General features: G+C 46.1%; 2 protein-coding genes across 6 annotated transcripts in view; one reads left to right on the forward strand and one right to left on the reverse strand.

Moving 5' to 3' along the window:
• Window positions 1-1,461, forward strand: part of PSMG4 (proteasome assembly chaperone 4) — an 87,526-nt gene extending 86,065 nt beyond the window's left edge. The window contains exon 3 of the mRNA XM_078055638.1: window positions 1,086-1,461. Coding sequence (XP_077911764.1) covers window positions 1,086-1,212 — 127 coding nt within the window. The 3' untranslated portion in view covers window positions 1,213-1,461. The remainder of the gene's footprint in view (window positions 1-1,085) is intronic.
• The window catches only part of SLC22A23 (solute carrier family 22 member 23), a 175,797-nt gene that overhangs the window by 68,117 nt on the left and 89,819 nt on the right, over window positions 1-17,861 (reverse strand). The gene's annotated exons all lie outside the window — the stretch shown is intronic.

Genomic DNA, 17,861 nt, shown 5'->3' on the forward strand with positions numbered 1-17,861 from the left:
ATACTCCCCACATCAAGGTTGTGGCCAGGCTGACCCGGTTCACAGATGCCCTTACGAGGGCAAGAGAAAGCATTCCCTTGAATCAAATTGAGGGGAAAATATTAAATACGAAGGATTTAAAGTTTAGAAAGGTTATGCCACAGCAATGTGTTGTTTTTTTGTTGTTCCAAAGATTTTATTCCAAAAGCCTACCTTTTAGAGCGTGCAAGGGGCTGTTGCAAGGCGAGGTCTTGAGGGCACGTGAAGCTCAGGTTTAGCGAGACAACCGTCAGACCTCACTGGAAAATTTCTAAGTGGATTTGTTTTGTTCTCTCTCCCCCTCTCTCTTTGGTCCAGAACATAAAAACACAGAAAAAGCCATTCCATTCCTGCACTTTGGATGGGATGCCGCAGTCACTGGTTAATCATTTCTGTGGTCTCAGGCGACATTCAAATGTAAATCCTGGCACACAAAACAATCCCAGACGTCTGGGGGTCAGTGTGCAGCCAGCCCTTCTGATTCACGCTGGGCTGCCTTTGACAACGTTGACAGAAGAGAAGGAGGTAGAAGAGCAGAACCCAAAATGAACAATTCATTTATCATCTATGTGTGTGATCAGAGCTTTCCTGCCAGCACTGGGGGTGGGGCAGAGGGCGAGAAGCACAAATGGGGGGGAATCCTTACCGCCCCGGTCTTACCTTCCCCACCAGAGGTTTGGGAAAAAACCACATAAAATCAGAGTGACGCGCTTCATGCAAAATAAATAATTGGAGTAAAGTCTTTAAAAAGAGAAGTTAAAAGGTTTTGTTTTGTTTTTAAAGCCATATAACCAATCTTCATGCACATCTGTCATTTCAGAAACAACTCCTAGGGCCCAAATGATTAAACGGATTTGGATTCATGGAGAGAGGAAGCAATCTGCCTACTAGAGTTAGGAAGATAATCTAAATTTAATAACTCCTACGCTAGCATTTTGTTCCTCTAGGTAAATAGTACTGGTTTAAATTCCAGGTGTGCCCGAGTGAAAACTTATTTTTAGTCACTGTTTTAACCTGGATTTTGACCTCAGTCCGTGCTTTCTAATTGATTAAGTTCTTCTTTCCAGCTTCTCTCTGATCTCAGGCGGAAGACACTGTGGGCAGAGTGACCCTGTGGGATCCGAAACCCCCTCCAGCAACAAGGACTGTCCTGAGCCAGCGAGACCCCTAGGAGTGACCGCAAGACAACAATGACCTGAACTTCACTGCCCACAGGCACATACCCACCGACCTCTGTCCCGCATTCTCCTTATGTAAACCTAGAAGGGGGTGCCTGGGTGGCTCAGCTGGTTAAGCATCTTGCCTTCGGCTCCGGTCATGATCCCAGGGTCCTGGGATCGAGTCCCGCATCAGGCTCCCTGCTCAGCGGGGAGTCTGCTTCTTCCTCTGCTTTGCGTGCACGCTCTTTCTCTCTCTCATAAATAAATAAATAAATAAATAAAATCTTTTCTTTTTTAAAAAAAGAAGTTACACATACAACTGCCATAGGATATAACCATTCTACTCCTAGGTGTTTATTTACTAGAGATGAAAGCACTTCGGAGACAGTGTTTGAGATAGTCGGTGTTGGCCTCATGGAACTAAATTCCTTTCTTGCTTCACCACCGCTCGTCTCTCTGCCTGTGGATTTTGTCAGCGGCGAGTGGCCAAACCTGGTCTGTTTGGGACCCCAGAGCCGGGTCCTCCTGCACCCTCGCACCCCGGCTACAGTGGAACTCTGAATTGCAACTCCATCCCGTTAGGCCTGATAATTTAAGGATATATGCCTCCTTAACATAATTCAACCCTTTCAAAAAGTCTTTGCGTAGTGTTAAAAAGAAAACCACAGGCCCAAAATGGAGTCACTTTTGCCAGGCCAAGTCACCAAACTGGGGCTTAATACCTAACGTGATTGCAGTTTCAACCTCCCCCATGGAATGTAGTTCTTCACCAGTCAGTCAGGAATTTTCTGGTCAACATCAATCAGGTCATCTGTTACAAGGGCCCTCTCCATCCCCCAAAGGAAGATGAAGTAATCTTCTAATAAGACCCCCTGCTCTTCCCCCTGAAGGAAGGTGACCTTCCTGAAACAATCCTTTGTTTGTTCTGCTAATTACTTCCCTGTCCTGCCTTCCTTCCTATAAAACCTTCCATTTTGTACAACTCCTAGGAGCTCCCCCTACTTGCTACATGGGATGCTGCCTCCATCACGAATCAATTAATAAGGCCAGTTAGATCTTTAAAGTTTACACAGTTGAATTTTTGTGATTTAACAGCAGCTAGCAAATTGAGATAAAGCAAAACTAAAATGAATATCTCATTTCCTTTAGGCAACCAAATACTAAACTTAAAACTGAAAATCAGAATGAAGTACAGCCCAGACACCATGCAAGTGAGGCCACCCTGGGTCATCCCCTATGCTTTCTGATCTTATATGCAGAGGTCCCTGAAAGCAGTGTTTCTCAAAGTGTGGCTCCCTTAACCCTCTGATCAGACTTCCCTGGGGCCCTATGCCCAGACCTACAGAACCAAGACACTTTCAGGGTGAAGCCCCAGCAGCCGGAGTTGAACAGGGGGTCCAAGAGATTCTGATGCACATTAAAGCTTGAGAACGTTTGTCATCAAGTGTCAGCAGAATTGCCGGGATTTTCTATCCACCTCAAACCACCACTGTACAAGGAACACTGTCTGTCACCTGTGAGTGCTGGGGAGAAAAAACTTTTCTATATCCTCCTAGATTCAGTCAGGGGGGTCTGCCAATTAAACTGACAATAGGCACATTAGCAAGAGAAAAGACAAAGTTTATTGGAGAAGGTGTGTATGCAAAGGCTTATAAAGGTGACTCAAAGAAGTGGTTAGAACTTAGGGATTATATACCATCTTAACATGGGGAGGGAGTTAGGATTTTAAGGAATGATAAATGGTGGGAAATGACTGCAAAATAAATGAATGAAAGTATTGGAAGATAAGGTTTGTTTTAATAAAGTCTGTTTGAGCAATTTCTCATCTCGGGTAACAGGAGTCACTCTTTCCCTCTGGTATGGAAAGCTTCTCTTAAAGGAGGATTTGTGACAGTTAAATTCTTTGGGAAGGATCTGCTTTTAGGCTGTCAGGGGAATGCAGAGAAGGCCTCTTCCTGCATCTGTCAATTCTCAAATGCCTTCATCACAAAATAATCCTTATGCCACAGTGGTATATTCTGGACTCTCCATTAGCAAACACAGTCACCCGCATCACTGCATTTATTCCTAACTACATTCTTGTCACGTAAACAAGAGTCATTCCCATTTCACAGGGTGTCCACAAGAGGCTGGTTATCAAATAGGCTTCAGTCATATGGTTTATAATATCCAGGACTTGAATTCAGACCTTTCGATTTTAAACACCATATCTATCCTTTAAGAACAAAGCAAACAACCCCACCCTCCAAACACACTAGCTTCCTTTTAGTCATCTCTTTTCAGTAAGACTAGCACAATTTATCACCATGACTGTTAACGAGGCCAGCCCTTAATAAACTACGCTTATCAATGAGGGCTCTACCCAGTGTTTGCTGAGACATAATTACACCCTCAGCAACCAGCCAAATGTCTAAGGACCATAGGTTGCTCTTGAATTGTCCATCTGCTTCCAAACCTAATGACACTGATTGATGACCTCAGGGACTAGGACGTAGTTAAACCTAGTGAAGAGCTAATCATTGTCAAACACTAGTACCTGCTAGCAAGCAGCTCTTACACAGGAAAGGGAGAAAGAGGTTTCATTTGAAAAAGGATATGTAGAAGTACGAGAGGGCACGGGAAGGAACTTACATTCTATAAATATTTAGGATATTATTTTCTTCAGTAAATTTTAGACTTGGTTCATTAATTCCTACAATATTTTAAGAGGATTTTTTTTTTTTTTTTTTTTTGCTGAAGAATGATACACAAATTAGAATATATAGCCCAGTGTCTGATAGCATTGAAGGACTCTCCTGGTTTCTGCAGTTTTTTCTTCCAGAATTGTACCCGTCCAATACAGCGACCACATACGGCTATTTAAATTTAAACTTAAATTAATTAAAATTAAATAATGTGCACTAGTCACATTCCAAATATTCTACTGGAAAGCACTGAGCTAAATAAACTCTCATGTTAAAGTGTCGAAATAAAGACACTTTGCAAAATTCTCAAGAAAATGTAAACACAAAGGAGGTCAAAACTGAACTCAAAATTTTTTTTTTAAAATCATGAAATATTTCAAGTACAGTTGATCCTTGAACAATGAGGGGTTTAGGGGCACCGACACTCCCATGCAGTTGAAAATCCACATATAACTTTTGACTCCCACTCCAAACTTAACTACCAATAGCTTACTTACTGTTGGCTGGTAACATAACACATTTTGTATGTTATATGCTTTAGATACTGGTTTCTTACAATAAAGTAAGCTAGAGAAAAAATGTTATTAAAGAAATCATAAGGAAGAGAAAATACATTTATAGTAGTGCACTGTATTTATTGAAAAAAAAAAACCCACATATAAATGGATTGATACAGTTCAAACCTGTGTTGTTCAAGGATCAACTCTATAGTGAAAAAGTGTAAGAAATAATAGAAAACACGCTTGGTCAAATCTTTCCATTTTCCATCTTTCCTCTCCCCCTCTGCTTTCAGTGAGGATAAGAAATAAAATACAACAGATATAGAAGCCCCCTTTGGACCCCTTTAATGAATCCAATAAATGCCCTACTGAAAAGTTCAAAGCACATAAGCAGTGGTGTTCAACACAACCGTGTGTTAAGATCCTGGGCTGTGGAGCCAGACAGCATGGGTTCTAAGTTTCCCGGACAACTAAGAACAATTCTAGAATGTTTGAAGTTTCGTTGAAGGTTAAAGCAAAACTAAATTGAATGCAGAGAATGATTCATAAAGATCCTTCTTCTAGAGGTAGAAATGGACAGCACATCTTAGAAGAACCAATTTCAAACTTGAAGCATATTAAAGTAAGTAAGCAATCGGTAAGCAATCACACACTCCTTCAGTATCATAACCTTTGGTCTCTGTAACTTCAGGAACAAGCTTCTTGCAAGCAATCTGCCTGCTGCCTCCTTAAAACAGAATAAAAGCACGTGGGTAGCTAGAAGCAAATGCACAGGAAACCCTGTTTTTTTTGGCCGCTCTGGGAACCTGGGCTGAGGCAACCATCTCTCTACTCTTGGTAAATCATTCAATAAATTTTCAGTGTCAGGAAACAAGGGGACCCCTCACAGCGCAAGCTTCCATTATACAAAGGAAATGGCTATTTATCATCCAATACTTGACAAAAGATCCATCGCTAGGTCTGTAATAAATATGACCCCATGTCCAAATGTGAAGAACGTACGGCTTTGTCCAAATTCTTTATACTCGTCCATGTTAATGTCACTTCTATTATACTCTCAAATCCAGGAGAGTCCAGGCATCAGCATTTGGGGAATGAGTGCAGAGAGGTTTCAATGGCCACAGAGTTGCCAATGTTTGAGAAACAAAAGCGAAGACACGTGTTTAAGTTTCGTGCAATCCATCTTCACTCACCCGAAGAAAATTGTCTCTTAGCAGGAAGCCACTGACTTTTAAATTATAAAGAAAGTACATGCATATGCTGTCTTTCCCAGGACAAGAAATGGGGCTCGTATTTGTGCAGACCCGAGGTGGCACGGTCCACACGTTCAGAGTCGCCGACTATAGTCATGCGCTTCCATGGTTTAGAAAGTTCTGCCCCAGATGCTCATTGTAATAGAAGCGGCCTACCTGATGCCGAACACATTTCAGTTTCGTTTTTGTTTTATATTTATAACCTGCTGTACATGGAGCTGAGCCTTCCCCTTATTTGGGGGGTCTCGGATTCTCTACAGCATGTAGTCTGCTGTAGGCTGCTTTGATTTTGGAGAATACACCACGGGACCCTGAGGTGACATGGAACCTATGCTTGCTACCAGCTGTCCTGTTCTACCAAGGAGCTTCCGTTCCAGCATTTAAAATGTCCCAGGGGCGCCTGGCTGGCTCAGGCAGTGGAGAATGCGACTCTTGATCTCGGGGTTGTAAGTTCAAGCCCCATGCTGGGCGTAGCTTAAAAATAAAATCCTTAAATAAAAAAATATAAAATGTTCTACTTACGGGCGCCTGGGTGGCTCAGTTGGTTGAGCGACTGCCTTCGGCTCGGGTCATGATCCTGGAGTCCTGGGATCGAGTCCCGCATCGGGCTCCCTGCTCAGTGGGGAGTCTGCTTCTCCCTCTGGCCCTCCCCCCTCTCATGTGCTCTCTCTCTCTCTCTCTCTCATTCTCTCTCTCAAATAAATAAATAAAATCTTAAAAAAAAAAAATGTTCTACTTACAACCTGCGAGCAGTTCACCCTGGCACCACTGAACCTCTTCCCCATTCCACCTGCTCAAAGCCAGAGCCTGGGCTGCTCTGTCTTAGAGACGCCCAGACTCCCCTCTGGTATGTGAACGACACCACCGTGGCCTGTCAGCACCGCCTTCCCTCTAGGTTCTAGCTCTGCTTTTCTGCTTCTCTGCTTGCAAGTTGCTGCCCCATTGAAAACCCAACACTGAACATATGAAACTAAATTTGCCATTGCCCACCCCCTGCCCCACCGAATTCAACCCTTCCACTGACCTCTTCTGTCTGTTAAAGGCATATGCACCCCTTAATCACCACAGGTGAGAGCCGGGGGCCTCTTCCTCCCCCTACCTGGACTGTCTTTGGATCCCACAAGCTTTCTCCCTACAGATCCTCTTAGATCTGACTGTCCTCCTCATTTCTATCATACTGCTCCAGCTCAGCAGGGGGATCCCCTCCTTCACCCCCTCCAAATCTTCCGCCACACAGCTTACAAGATCATTCCTCAACAGTCAAGTTGCTATTCAGAGCCCTCTGCTGGGCCCCCACTCCTACGGTCACTAGAATTCTAGCGCCTCCAGTGACTTTTCCATACCTTCCTACCACCACCCAGGCCATGCACCTGAGCTGCACTCATTCCTTGCTGTCCGTCCGGCAGACTGCCTTCCGGTCTGTTTTCTGTGGTGAAGAAACATCCTCCTCTTAGAAATATTCCACCCTCACTGACCCCCAGGACAAATGCTACCCACCTTTCCAGATCCAGCTTAGAGTCCTAGGACCTGGTAAAACCGTTTGGGGTCAGGACACACAGTTGACATACAACATATACCCCCTTGTAGCATTTAAAGAGCAACGTGCCCATGTTAACTTGAAACATAAAGGCACATCATACTGTAGGAGATTTTGAAAATACAGGTAAGTCGACATTAAGTGAATCATCAATAATGCAAATGCCCAGTGTTCATATTCCTGAGTCTTTCCTCTCATTCTGTTAAAGAGTTATTTAAAAAACAAAATTGGTTGGGCGCCTGGGTGGCTCAGTTGGTTAAGGGACTGCCTTTAGCTCAGGTCATGATCCTGGAGTCCCAGGATCGAGTCCCGCATCAGGCTCCCTGCTCGGCAGGGAGTCTGCTTCTCCCTCTGACCCTCCCCCCTCTCATGCTCTCTCTCTCTCATTCTCTCTCTCAAATAAATAAATAAAATCTTTAAAAAAAAATAAAAAAACAAAAAACAAAATTGGTTATTGGCTTGCTTTCCTTATTTAGCATGACATTGTAAACATTTCCTCAAGCATTAAATATTCCCCTAAAATGTGACGTTTCGGGGTGCCCGGGTGGCTTAGTCGGTTGAGCAATCGACTCTTGATTTTGGCTAAGGATCATGAGATCGAGCCCCATGTCAGAGCCTGCTTGAGATTCTTTCTCTCCCTCTGCCCTTCCCCCCACTCACTCTCTCTCTCTCAAATAAATAAATAAATAAAATCTTCAAAATGTGAGGTTTTGTGAGTGCATGAGGTGTGACTGATGGCTACACCATGAATTACCTTCCCCATTTCTTCACCGCTGGACATCTAGCTTCTTCCCATTTTGTACACTTTATCGTATATGTGTATGTATTTCTCTCCCCAGATGGACCCTAACTTGCTTCAGGGTCAGGTCCTCCTCTCATACTTCCTGGTGGTTCCCCAAGATCTACTAAAAACTGACCCAGAATGGGCCCTGGGTACGTGTAGGTTGGCTGATGAACTTGAGCACTGTACCTGCTAATGTGTGAGCTGCCCCAGAGCTCACTTCTAAAAGCAGAACTGTACGCAGAGTATGGAATTCAACTGCAATAGAAACACCTGGTCATCTCCCTGGGGAACAGGAACCAGGACCCAGCCATGGCATGACTGTCCCAGCGGCTTGGATCTCTGTTTGGGTCTCATGGATCTCTCACATTGTTTCTCTTCCAGCTTCCCCTCCTTAGTAAGAAGCACCTGCTCCCACTCACAGCTCACGCTGGAGACCTGGTGATTCTGTTTGACACCGTCCTCATCCTCTCAAGCCATCCCCGGTCCATGTCCTCTCCCTCTCTGCCTGTCCCCATGCGGAGCTGGTCTGCTCTCCCAGCCTTAGGACGTTTGGGGCTGAAACCTCTGCCCAGACGCTCTTCTCCTGTCCTTCCCCTTGCTAAGCCTCCAGGTCCCTGTAGCCTTTTTCTCTCTGTCCCATCGTCTAAATCAGGTCTTCCCACGTTCCTTCACACCCTCCTAGATTCCTCCTTCATAGCACTTGTCCAGCTGGGGGTATACATGTATCTGATTATCTGTATAATCAGATATAGATCTCCTGCCCTAGACCTACGTGCACACCATATCTTCAATGCCGTATCTCTAATCCTCAGTGCCTGTACGTTATACGTGTTCTGTGCTTGGGGAAGGAAGGAAGTGGGGAAGGGAGACAGGGAGTTGCTTTGTGACCATGGCCTGGTTCAACTACTCCAACTTATGGGGTCCAAACTTTAAACCAAAGCCCAGCTACCATCTTCCCTGGAAAAGGGGCTATATTTTCCACGAGCTTCTGGTCTACCCTCTTACATCTGCAAGGGCGTGCTCTGGCTGATTTGTGGCCATTGGCTTAGAATGACAACAGCAGTCTGTGTGTTTTATTCATTTTCCTCTCACGATTCTGTATTTAGCCAGGCCACTGCCTGGTGACTGGCTCCCATCTGCGCATCTGAGTGAGTACACACATAGGACACTGGCCCTGTTGACCGAACGATGCATGCCGCTATTCTGCATTTACTAATTCAGCAATTCCTTGAGTGTCCAGCATGTTTCAGATAGTGAGCCGGGTATGGTGCTTTTTGCTATTCCCAGGACCCACCTGCAAACACCTCACTAGAGCCAATGTCCCCTTACTCCAAAGCCAACTGAGAAACTGCCCCGGGGGAAATGGGGTGCAAATCTTCCATCTGCATAAAGAGTCACTGAACCTCGCAGCAAGGGTCCTTGACCATGAGGAGACAATTAACCAACCTACAGGTCAGAACCAACCTACATGTCAAGGCCAGGGCAGAGGAGAAGACGTCTAGTGTCACTTGGATTCTCTGTTCTGGAGGGGAAGCCACGGATACTCTCTTCTCTTCCACCCTTTACTTCACCCTCCATCACCACCCTGGAAACAGAAGCTCATCTTTCATTAGCCCTTCCGAAGAGTAAACATTTCTCCCTCTGGGTAAACAAGGAAGCCACGAAGCATCATCTGAGCCAGAGAACACGGAAGCATGACGCTCCATCTGGCTCTGCCAGCACCCCCTTTCTCCCAACAGCTCCTCGATGGAACATTTCCCACTCCCCAGTCAGAGGCCTCCAGCTGGCCTCAGGGCTACTCCCTCTGCTCCTTTATTCCTCTCGGTAGAGGCCCAGAGCCCTCTAGGGAGGCTGTCCTCGAGCACCACGAGGCACAGGGCTGAGCTGGGACTACACAGTGTTCAGTGGGAACCTCCAAACATGTTTCTATCTCTCACCTTTCTTTCTTCCTCCCCACTCCCATTTTCTAGAACTGGCTCAAGGCAGGAAACTAAGGGTCAGTTCCCCCACCCTCCCTCCCTATCTTACCTACTGGCACACTTTTCAGCCCCACTGACTCTGACCACCAGAATGCAAAGCCATAGCCCCAGAAGAGCCCTGGGGCCTGGAGTTTCTGGAACCCCCTCTAGGATGTGGATGGCCCTGAATGAGTAGAGTGCCCAAATATTCCTTCCTCCCTCCTCCTCCACCTCCTCACAGCCTGGCTTGCAGTTAGGCTAACAGTTATGGTTGGCATAAGGTGTTTTTATCAGATTAAAATGCATCATCCCTCTTCCCACACACAATTGTGTTTCTGTTTGGTGAAGAATACTGAATACTCAACCAAGTGCTTTAAATATCACTGAGTCTGGGAAGGCAGAAGAGTAAAGGAATGAAGATGGATTCTTAGAACTACTTAGAAATAAATAAGCAAAATATGAAAGTAGGAAATTCATGTTCAGTGGGCAGTGCCCCAAACAACTTAGTGTCATAAGGAGAGCTATTTGCTTGTTGCTCCTGTCTCTCTCCAGCTATAGACCCGGGAGAGACAGCCCAGCTGTCTGAGTCTTGACTTCTCTTATACATGCTGGAAGATGACCACGCTCACCTCTGTCCCCTTCTCATTGGCTAACAACATTAGCACTCTGTTGATTGTGAGTCTCTGTGTTCCTTGGGGTGCACAAAAGTCTGGGGACGGGGAGGGCCATGGCTGACCTAACATTTTTTCCCAGTAGTAGTCCGCACAATGACCCAGTACACACTTACCAGCCACAAAAGTTTCATGATACAACACCAGACTCTTACTATGTGTGCTCTACTAAATTCTATTCTTTTTCTTTTAAGATGCTAAGAAGGATTCCCCCAGATGGACCTCATAACCGATTAATGTGTTAGGAGCCGCAATTTTAAAATGCTGCTTTACGATCGGGTTGGGAATCATTTCTCAGCCTTTTGGCTGAGACCAGGTGTAACACAGAGCTCAGAAAACTATGACCCGTGGGCCAAATCCCGCCCGAGGCCCATTTTGCACCTCCTGCTGCCTATTTTTATTTGGCGTGTGAGCTAAGAATGGTTTTCTACATTTTTAAATGGTTCAAAACAACCAAAAGAAGAATAATATTTCTTGTGTGAAATTTATGTGAAATTCACATTTTAGCGTCTGCCAACAACGTTCGGTTGGAACACAGCCACGCTCACTCACTTCCAGATTGTCTAGGGCTGCTTTCGCACCAGAATGTCGGTGCTGAGTGACTGTGGCACAGCTTGGAGGGCCCACGTGGCCTGGAATGCTGAGTTTCTGACCCTTTACAGAACAAGCGTGCTGGTCTAAGGCTAGGATAGGTATAGACGGGATTGTCTGATTAATTTGTCAAATTGGTCGTCAGAGCTAGGATGTTACAGTTTTACTTCAGTTTGCAACAGAAAAATCAGTAATATCACTTAAAGAAAGCAAATCATGATTTTTATTATGAGAACAGAGCCCTCGAGGAGGCTGAGCTACCTACGTATGGGAGACAGAACACAAATGGAATTTCTCCGGGCGTGTGGGAAACGGCCCATCCCACTCCTGTGCGCCGACCGAGGGCGATGAGCTGGCTTCGTCAAAGGCCATTTTAATTTTTAATGCTCCTCTCTTATGGAGGCATTTAATTTGTGGTGGAAGAGAAAGTTTTTTAAAAAGCTATCCCTTTTGCATTTAGTAACTTACATTCCTGAGCCTGCATTTCCTCCACAAGAAGTAACACCGGGCGGATCAGAACAAATTTCACTTAAAATTCAAGAAACCAGTGTCAGCTGAAAAGCACCCTCAGAGTGGCTGCAAACAAAGGCCTCGTAAAAGGCTAATGCCATGTGTATAGAATTACAGGAAAGAAAGTGAGAGCTGGGGAGGCCCCGCAGCTACAGCCCGGGCTTTTGTGAGGCTCCCACTGCCGAGAAAAGAAATCTCCCTGTTAGCCTCACAGCCCAGCGTTCTTTGTCCAGTGTAATCAGAGTACGGTGGAAAGTGCCGGGGATTTAGCCTCTTGGGGCAGAAAAAGGAGGGGAGAAGGAAAAGGTAAGGGGAAAAGTAATCTGATGTTATCACACATGCTGGCAGGAAGATGAATGTCAAGATTTTATGGGGGTGGGATGGCTGAGGTGGGCAATGGGCTACCCATCCCGGGGTTGTGTCTGAGGATGCTGGGCCGGTGCGGAGCATTCACCGACTGTGTACTAATGAGCAGTGACCGCGGCTGAATAAATGGCCCTTTCTTCCCCCACCTCCATTCCCACCCAACCCCAGCAGCGCTAGAAACCTCTCCTGTTTGCCTGTCCCAGCTTCATTCAGCCCAGGAATGTGCCATTGGCCACTCTGAAGACTCACCGCATCTCCCCCAGCATCCCTCTCCCCCAACCTCCCCGACCCCGAGGCAGCCCTAGTTCCCTTGCGGCCACGGCAAACCGGAGAGCAGGAAGGAATGCTCAGGGTTGATGATCGCCCAAGGCCCAAGTGGCAGGGCTGCTCCTTCCAGGACATGTGAGAGGAGATCTGAGACCTGAGCTTTCCCCAGCCCCCCTCTGCGGGAACGTGGGTGACAAAGACAGAGAGCAAACCTGGGTCTATGGGACCCCAGAGAAGAGTAGCTTATGAAAGGAAAAGTGCAAGTGCCTCTTGTCCTTCTCCGACGGGACACACACACACACAGGCAGTGAGAGAGTGAGCACGCCAAGCTTCTACTCTAACAATGGTTTATAACAAAGGACAAAGAAAGCCCACTGCAAGGATCTCACTTCTGCAGGCCCAGCTCTTTGTGTCTCTACCTCGGTCTCGTTCTCCCATCTGTAAATCAGAAGCCTCTACCGGGACTCACCTCAATCATGGAAAACGGAATCACTTGGGTCCAGAAATCATATTCTCACATCATGTGAAAATCGACAACTGTCTCAGCAGCAAGTTTCTTTGAGTTCTAAGAACCATGAGCGCTGCTTACCAGTATTTTTTTTTAAAGATTATAATGCTGTCATTAATCTGAGGGAGGGACTTTTGCTGACAAGGGCAAGCATAGAGCAAAACCTGAGGCTTGCACAAGAGTCTGGAAACACACCTGGGTCTGCCATGCTCACAAGTCGAGAGGCCTGCAAACCTCTCAGGTAGAAGGTCAGGTAGCCCACCTGCCTTTCCTGCTGCTGACAGAACCAACCCCCGAGGACTGGCTTTGTTTCAACAGAACGTTGGTGCTGAGGAACAGGGCAAAAAGTCTTACTTAAAAGTGAAGGTGGTAAGTAAATATAATTACTGTACAAATATTGACTGCCCCACCACACATCAGGTGAAGCTGAGACTTGCCAACACCCTGCTTAATCTAAAATTACATATAAGAATTGCTAGTGTCCAAAAAAATAACCCTTATCTTTTGGAAGAAGAGATGGCCAAGGGCTGCAAAACACAGATGCTTGGGGGCTTTACCTGGCTGCCCGAACTGAAACCTGGTTCTCTCAATAAATGGACAAAAAAGGAGAAGCTCTGTCTGTTAGATTTCCCACACCACAGCCAGAACTCCAATTAAGAGGTGCCTCTGTCCCCCAACTCTCCCAGTTGCCAAATTCACCCTTCTCTGTGGTTGTTTTAGTTTAAACAACTGCCTACGTCTCCCCCAAATCTCTGTGGCCAAGTGGCCTAGATGATACCCAACCAAGAACACGGAGACCCTGGGCTTTGAAACATCCCACTGCTCTGATTCAGGTGTCTGTTACCCTTTAAAAAAATCACAGATATTGCCATCAGGAAAAAAGTTCAACTGAAAACAGACTAGACCTACTGGGATTTTGGGGGGGAGGGGCAGAGGGAGAAGGAGAAAGAAAATCTTAAGCAAGGCTCCATGCCCCCTGTGGAGCCCAACACCTGGCTTGATCTCATCATGACCCTGAGATCATGACCTGAGCTGAAGTCAAGAGTCGGATGCTTAACTGACTGAGCCACCCAGGTGCCCCTAGAACTACTGGGATTTTGGTCCTCAAATCAGCAAATGGGTCAAGTGTTACTATCCCAGGTGGGGGTAGGGGGGTTGGGGGGTGGCTTCCTCTTCTTCTTATGGAAGCTCTGACAAGTTCTTTCTGTTCCTCCTGCTACCACCCCAACGTGCTCATGTGAGTCCTGCTTCCAGGATTGCTGTCCCGAATGGCCCCGATTCAGGGAGCCCCTGCAGCCCCTTTCTTAGCTGGGGAGGACCTCTCTCCTAGACTGGTGAACATTTCCCAGGACCCCAGCTCTGGCCCTGAACATAAGAGCACTGAAGAAGCCACATGCAGAGGCTCCTTCCAAATCCTAGCCAGTGATTTTTCCAGATCTCCTGTGGGTGGGCTGCTTTGCTTTTTCTAGGAAGACAATGGGGAAAAAAAAAACACCATTCCTTGGGCAGGTTGACTGAATTCTTGAATGCGTTCCCTGGAGTGACAAGGAGTGAAACCATCTTCCCGATCAGGTAAAGCTCCTTGGCAGACTTGAATGGCTTGTGGGAAATTCAATGACAATCATACTTATTTATTCCTTAGAGCTGGCAAGTCCAAGACAAGAGCCCCATGAAAGGATCAGGGAAACTTCCAAACCAGAAACACAAGGCTGCTTAGCGTGACAGAATGAAACTGATCTTCCCCCCCAGAGGCAAAATACTCCTTTCAAGAGGATTCAGTGGTGAATTCAGTAAGAAATGTGTATTTGCCAAGAAGCTAGGAAATAAGGGCACTCAGACACCCTCCCTTCTCCTGCCTTTGGTTCCACAGCACCTTTACCTAAAGGCGAATTAGGTGAAGGAAAGAAAATCTCAGAAAGTTTGAGATTCTCCTTCTCCCACATCTCCACGGCATTCAGTACGTGCCTCCATCATAGCGAATACCGTACGGTGGTCAGATGATGCCCCAGTCACACTAGAGACTCTGTGCCTCCGTGGCAGGACAATGTCTTTTCATCTTTAGAGCCCCAGCATCCAGCAAGCACTCAATAAATGGTGGATGCACCATTTGTTAGTGGATGAACTACATGCACAAACTGAAACACGATCTCTGTGTTTTAGTAGATGCCCATTCAGAGTCTTAGGGGGAAAACAAGGAGTTGGAGGGGTTGTTCAGATTTCAATTATTCACACCACCTCTAATTTCCTACTAATCAATCAAATAATTAGTGAATGTCTACAGTGGGGAAGGTACTATGCTGAGCCAAGTTACCATGTAATTGGTTGCTACATCTCATAATTCAATGTCATCCTCTTCAATTAATACTTGTCAATTAAGATGGTAGCTTTGTCAGTTCGTGGGGAGGCAAGATGGTGCAATTGAAAAAGTAATGATCTGAGGGTCAGAGCGGTTACAGCATTGATTCTGTCCCTAAAAGCATGAATCATTTGCATGCCTTTGTGCTGCACATTTTTCTTTAAATAGAAAACAGGAAAAATACTGGGGCTTCTATTATTGAGCTCACAAAATGAAAAACAAACAAACAAACAGAAGAGTGTCTCTCTGTCTATACAACATATTAGTATTTAAATCCTTATCTTCGGGTTCTTGTCCTCCAGCAGCTTGGAAATGGTCTCCTTCCTTTGTGGTTACTGCCCTCGCCAATCAAAAAAAATAATCTCACTCCCTGATACTGACTAGAATCTTACATTGTGAGAGAAGATGAACAGGGAGGCCCTAACACCATCAGTTTCCTTATCTCCAAACTCAAAATCTTAAGTGAGGGTATCAGAGGAAAGAGATGAACTTACTATGTATGTTAGAAGCCTTTGAACCTAGAATAAAAAATAGGAGAAAGACAAATTTCCAAGCTTTCATTTTAACCCAGACGAAATGGAACCACATTATTTCCTGGCTCACCCACTTCGCTCCTTTGCTATTTCTCAAGGCAAGGTCTAAGGCCTTGTTCAATCCTAAGTAAACCCTAACTATCAAAACTGACATCACTCCAGTTCATTCCTTCTATCCCTGTCAACATGTAAGAGCCTCCCAAACATGAAGCTGAGTTTTAAGAAAGAAAAAAAAAAAGGAAGTTCAGAAGAACAAAGATAGTACGATACCACTCATTCTGAGCTTTTTAAAAGGACAAAACAGTACCATACAGCATTCTAGATGCTGCTAAGGGATGAGCAGAGATGTAGTAAAACCAAAGAAAATTCACAGGGATGATAAACAGCAATGGAAAACTTCTGGAAACAGTGGTGAGGAAGAAGCTGTTGGGCAAGAGGGTCAGACTGTACTAATAACGCTGTTTCTGGGCCTGGGTAGCGGGTCTGTAGATATCTGATGTCTGAATTGGTTCATAGTTAATCATAATAAAAGAAATTAAAGCACATGTGCTTCTTGTGACTGCCTTCCCGAAGCCTGCCAGCCCTTGGGATGTGGGCTGCTGGCTACAGGGACTGTTCGAAAGGAGATGTGAGCAACTAAACAGCTGATGGAACTGGCTCATGAAATAGCATATTAAACCCAACCTAACAGGCCGGCAAGCTTAAGGGGCCGTACCCCCCATCCTGGGGGCGGCAGCAACCTTCTCGGGAAGGGGAAACCTCAGGGGGGTGATCCTGGTGGCCCTCTCACTTCCTCGTCTGCTTCTGAAAATACAGCGGACCCTACATGTACCAGGCCACGCTACCCTCCCACGGGCTTCTCCCATTTCTCTGGGCCAACCTTCAGCTTGAGACACAGGCGTGTTTATTTTAGAACAGAGCCTGCAGGCCAGGCCCACGTGCGCGTGCAACCTCTCTTCCCAAGTCCGGAGCTTTGCTGTAGCCATGCCATCTCCCTCCTACCAGCGCAGTGTAAGGACTGGCTGGCTTGCACCCCTGGCTTGGGAGACCAACAGCCACCCATAATAAGGTGTCTGGTTACGCCCAAGCCCTTCAAAGCAGTTTCGGAGGTGTTACCTCACAGGCCCTCACCAAATCCTATAAATAGGGATATGAAGTATTATCCCCATTTCTAACATAGGAAACGGCCCCCTCGGAAGGTCAGTTCATGGGCACTGTGATGCCAAGTGGTCCCTCCAAGAGAGGCACAGGTTTCTGGATGCCAACCCTGGGGCAAGTCCTAGAGGCCGTGGCAGCCCAGGCCACACGGACAACCGTAACGCACACGATCCAGCAATGCAGCCTGGACGAGAAAACCACAACAGAACAAGAAATGCGAAACAAGGCAGGTTCTGTAGGAAACGCTCACATTTTGAGCAGTGCCCACATCACATTCCCGGTCTCAAAGATCCAGCAGTGCTGAAATGCCATGGGAATATTTATCACTGTTTTGGCCAAACAAACCCTCCCTTACCTTAGGCAAAGGTCAAATGCATGTAAAACCCCCAGTACAAACAACCAGCTGGGAGGACTGGCCACAGCCTGGGTAAAGTCTTTGCCAATAATTACCCAGACAGCCTTCCTATGTAAACACGTGCGGTTCAGCGATGGTATACCGATTACTCGCCTTATAAATCAGCACGAGGAAATGACTTCAAGCACAGAGTAGGTGTGTTTTCCCTAGCTTCTTACACGCGGCACTAGCCACACATCTCAGCTATTTCAAAAACTCACCTCCAAATACTGTGTTGTTTATGCCTTTCTAAATATCAAAAAGATATCTAAAAGCATGTCATAAATAAAAATTTATAATCTTTTTTTTTTTTTTAACCAAATGAAAATCTCCTTGAATCTAGGGACCACTCAGCATCCCATGCCCCGCTCCTGCCCCAAAGAAAACACTGAATAAGGGTGAATAAGGGCAAACAGAATGCTGGCTGTGCATAATAAATGCATTCTATCTACTTATGGAGCAAGGATGATGCAGGAATGCGAGGCTAGGGGAGAGGCCGAGATGAGTAAGCCGCATTCCCCGCCTCCAGGGCGGCAGTCTGATGGAGGAGGCACAGGCCCAGGAGACGAAGTACACCCAGGTGTGATGCCTACGCTGCAGGAGTGAGTCCTGG

Source organism: Halichoerus grypus, chromosome 9 (genome assembly GCF_964656455.1).
Source record: "Halichoerus grypus chromosome 9, mHalGry1.hap1.1, whole genome shotgun sequence".
Lineage (NCBI taxonomy): Eukaryota > Metazoa > Chordata > Mammalia > Carnivora > Phocidae > Halichoerus > Halichoerus grypus.